The sequence below is a fragment of the Lepidothrix coronata genome, unplaced genomic scaffold (assembly GCF_001604755.1).
Source record: "Lepidothrix coronata isolate B3197 unplaced genomic scaffold, Lepidothrix_coronata-1.0 Scaffold38, whole genome shotgun sequence".
NCBI lineage: Eukaryota > Metazoa > Chordata > Aves > Passeriformes > Pipridae > Lepidothrix > Lepidothrix coronata.
Window position 1 is genome coordinate 2,967,191 of NW_016690218.1, and position 4,372 is coordinate 2,971,562.

Consider the following 4,372-nt stretch of genomic DNA (forward strand, 5'->3'; position numbering starts at 1 on the left):
CTCACAATTATGGATGACAATGAGTGAAGAAATGAACTAGACTTCAGTTACAATGTGTGACTTGTTGCATCAAGGAAAGTTTCTTGGACTCATTAGATTGACTTCCATAAAGAATATTCTATTTTTAATAAAGAAGGGAAGATAAACCGTTTTTAGGCAAGTAAGATGGTTAGAGACCCTTCTCAGAAATTAGACCATTTCCAAATAAAATGCTGGTGTTCTTAACCTAATTTTGTATGAAGTTAAAAAAGTCTGTATGGGAGATTTTAATTTGGAGTTTAGCTTGACTTTCAGATCAGCTATATTTTAAAAAAATAATCAACTCACAATCTTTTGGTACAGAACTTCCGTAAAGGAAAGCTGATTTGAGACATGAGGTACCAATTTGCAAATTTTATGAACATTTCAAAGCATTATTGGGTGGTTGTGTTTTCTTCTCCCCTTGCCCTAATAAGGAGACAAATAGATCAGCCAATTATGCCACAGTGGTTGTGGTGTGCATCGTACCCTTGCTGTGTGGCTGAAGGTCTGAGTGAGGGTTTTGGGGGTTGGTTTTATTTCAAGAAGAAGGTGAACCTTGCAATTCTGGGCACCTCTAGGAAAAGCACTTTAGTCTATGATAGCTGGAGTACTTCTGGAGTACTGAGTAACTGATACTGGGTCTCCTACAGTCCAGAGCATTATGTTGGGAATCTCCTTACAAAAATATTACACTCATTTACATATTGAAATCTTTGTTCTGTTAAAAAAATAAGCCGGAGAAAATACTGGTTTGAGTTTCTTCCTGTAAATCTACTCATTGTTGTTGCTTCCAATAAGCCTTGTCAGATGTATTTAAAAGATTAGGGTAATAAGATCTGTACAGGACGAGTGTTCTAGTTTGCCATCATCTTCCTGCGCAGCCCTTAGCACTTGGATTAACTCACTTTCTTGTGGTTACAGGTACAAAAAACCCACTGACTTTAAAAGGAAGAAATTGCAACTGTTGACCAAGAAACCACTTTACCTTCACCTCCATCAAACACTGCACAAGGAATGACCCTAGTTGTGAGACTTCTGTGAACTGAACCACACGTCCTGGTAGCTGTGTGTAGTAGCCTTAGCCTCCGAGGGGCGGAAAGATCCGACTGTATTCATGCCAGTAGGTCAGACGGGACCATCACACACTGCACAGCACTACTTCAGGGTCAGGGGCAAGCCCACCATGCAAGTGCAAGGTTTTTTTCAGTAACTTCCAGATACAGGTTTTTCTGAGAGCCCTGAAATACGTTGATTGCTTTTCCTAAGTTTGCTGTTCATCACTTTTTGTCTTAATCGTTACTATCCTTTTGCCTCAACTTCCACCCAGGGATGGAGACTGCCCCTCTGCCAAACCTGCAGCAATAAAGACGTGGCAGGCCTACTAACTGTTTACACTTGCTGTGCTATTGTAGTTCCTCTCATCTGCATTTCAGAGTCCTCTGTAGTGGACAGGGTGGCAGAAGACTGGGAGCGAAGGATGAGGTGGGGTGGGAAGGAGCTTGAGGTACTGCAGGTGCTTTGAAGTGAGAGAGGAGGTGGGCAGGTCAGGTGGGCGGCCACAGCACAGCTCCTCCAACAGCTGCTTGGCCGTGGTCAGGTCAGGAGCAGGACAACTGCAGATGAGAACACTGAACTATGATTTTAACAGCCTTGCCTGATCCACTTGTACTGATTTTTGGATACATGTTACAATCCTTTAAATCACTGTTACTCCCTAATAGAGCTATTTTTTTTTCTGTATCTTGTCAGAGAGTGGTTTGCAAAGGTGGGTGGGGGATAGAGAGGCTGCTCCAGGGCTTTGTCCTGGTGGCAGTGGGTGTTTCACCATTGCAGTGACAGCAGGACAGGCCCCTCAGTGTTGAAATGTTGATTTTCCAGAGCTTTGTATAAAGCAGATCTGGCTAGCAGGCCGACCCACCTTTTACATGAAACTGCTGTTCTTATGGAAACTGATTGTATGCAGTTTTCTGCATATTTTGTGCAAGTCTGGAAACTTACTCTAAAAATTACCTTTTTATGTAAGTAGATAGGATTATCATTTATTTTCTATATTTTTGATTTGGTGTGTAATAAGCTGCAGGACATTGGCTTATTATGACACACTTGCATTCATCTTTTGACCTAATAAAGGGACAGAAGTAGAACCCAGTCAAATTTTTCATATATTTGCGTGGATATTTAATACGATACTTTATGGTTTGATAAACTTCTTGCATATCTAACCTAGTGCCTGAATACTCTGCTATGCTAACTAAGGACCCAGCTCCCACAATAGTGTCAATTATTTTAAACAGCCTGGATGCAGGTGTATCATCCATTCGTCTTCTCTGTCATATAACCCCAAGATGTTACATTACGAGCTGTTACTTTTCCTCCTGCTACTTGTCTGTCTCCAGGCAGGTGTTCAGCATTTTTGGCTTTACCTTACTGATTAGGATAAAAAGCTGGTTTTGAATGTCCTAATCTTCTTGCCTTTCTTCTGTTCTGGTATATCTAGAGATGACATTATTTAGGTGTTATGACAGAAGTCAGCAACACTTTCTCAAATTCCACTGCTGGTTGGAGGGGGGAAAAAAAAAGGCCAATTGATTTGTCCTTTTTATGGTTCTTTACAATACCCCAATGGTATTACAGGTGATAGGGTAACTATCAAGGCCTGAAAAGTTATCCCTACAAGTCATGGAAATACCTCTGAATGCAGCACTCTGGAGACCAGACAAAATGAGGATACACACATTCCTAAAAACCAACCAAACATCATCCTTTGAACTCTGCAAAAGGACGGAGCAAAATGTTTGTTACTCTATGGCTGCAAATAACTCTGAGCTTGGGCAGTAGGTGTGTTACCTGTCAGTGGTCCCTGGCTGGCTCAGGACATGCTCTGACTGAAGGATCTGTGACACCGAGTGTCCCTGGAAGGCCTCTCTCACTCAGCAAGGGAGGGTTCTGGGGCTCTGTCCGGCTCTGCTCCTGTTCCTTGCAGCCCGCTGTAAGCACTGCCCTCACTCGTGTGTGTCCAAGGTGCCTCCTCCTGGGGCATCCAGAGGGCCATTCCATCCAGCTTTTAAGTTTTTCACACTAGCTGGGATGGGCAAGGGAGGAGACACTAAACATCACAAAGCCTTGTATGAAGAAGGAAAGAGCCTGAACTTGGAGAACCCGACTTTCAAACATGTATGTCATCAACGTGTGTGTCGATGGCCACCATGCCAATTGAAATACTATCCCCTGAACCACAAACCCGTCATTTCTGCTGCTTACCTTGACCCTTCCCCAGCTTGTAGCTGTCTGTATTAACGCCAGTTATAAGAAATGTCAACTTTGAAATATTTTTGTTAAATACACAAGTAGAGCTTTGTATTTAACTAATTGTGAATTGATGTCTGTTGAGTGTGAAATACCATTTTTAAAGTTGCTTCTATCCCCTGCAATTTTCTGTGAACTGTCTCTCACTGAAAGGACTGCTGCTGCCCACACCACAAGCTTTGGTATTGTTTTATGCTTCAGTGATGTTCTAGCTTGTCTTTCATCTTGAATCTAAAGCTTTACACTTGTACTGTAAGAATATAACACCTAAATGGCAAGTTTAATGGCTGCTTGTACTCTGGCAGTAAAGCTGTAATGGCCTCCCCAGTAGGGTTTTTTATTATTCCTAGTTGTCTTCCTTTTTCCTCCCTAAGGATTACTTTTGTGCTGTGCACTTTTGAGAAACGTTACTCACTGAGACAGTAAGGGGCCTGGTATTCCAAATACCTGCACTAATACTCAGCTACAAGTGTAGGGCGTGTTTTTAAAGTTACTCAGTGTTCTGTGTCTGCAATACAGGTTAACATGGTTTACATACACCCACTCTGCTTTACAGAAAGCTACTTTTCTTAAACTAAGTAAAAGAGGCTTTCAAAATACAGACTTCAAAATACAGGAAGCTGAATTGGGTTAGGGTCTTAAACACTGAGTAATTGGTCTTAAATTGGCCTTAAACATTGAGTAAGATGAAAACTCGGCTCACACCTTGCTTAATGCTGCAAGCTGGTCTTGAAAGCAGAAAGCAATTAGGAAACTTCTAAGTCCATCTAGTGGAGAGTTCACCTGTGTTTCCCCAGTAACTACACAACTTCATAAAGGTTTCCAGAGCTGGAAACCTTTATCCTCTGTGGTCCTCATTACGTGAAACAAGTCCATAACATGCCAGACTAATCCAGCATAAGGGTAACAGCGTCATTAACCCTGCGGCAGCAGCAGCAATTTGGCCTTGATTCAATTCTTGAACTCAGAAGTGTAGCATTTTCTGGTCACATTACTGAACTAGTGTCTTTTCCGAACAAAGAGTGGCACTGAAACAAAGCCTTTG

At 42.0% G+C, this 4,372-nt stretch overlaps 1 protein-coding gene across 1 annotated transcript in view; it reads left to right on the forward strand.

Moving 5' to 3' along the window:
• Positions 1-3,452, forward strand: part of AIDA (axin interactor, dorsalization associated) — a 29,226-nt gene extending 25,774 nt beyond the window's left edge. Inside the window, exon 10 of the mRNA XM_017812836.1 lies at positions 943-3,452. Coding sequence (XP_017668325.1) covers positions 943-1,039 — 97 coding nt within the window. The 3' untranslated portion in view covers positions 1,040-3,452. The remainder of the gene's footprint in view (positions 1-942) is intronic.
• The last annotated feature ends 920 nt before the right edge of the window (positions 3,453-4,372 follow it).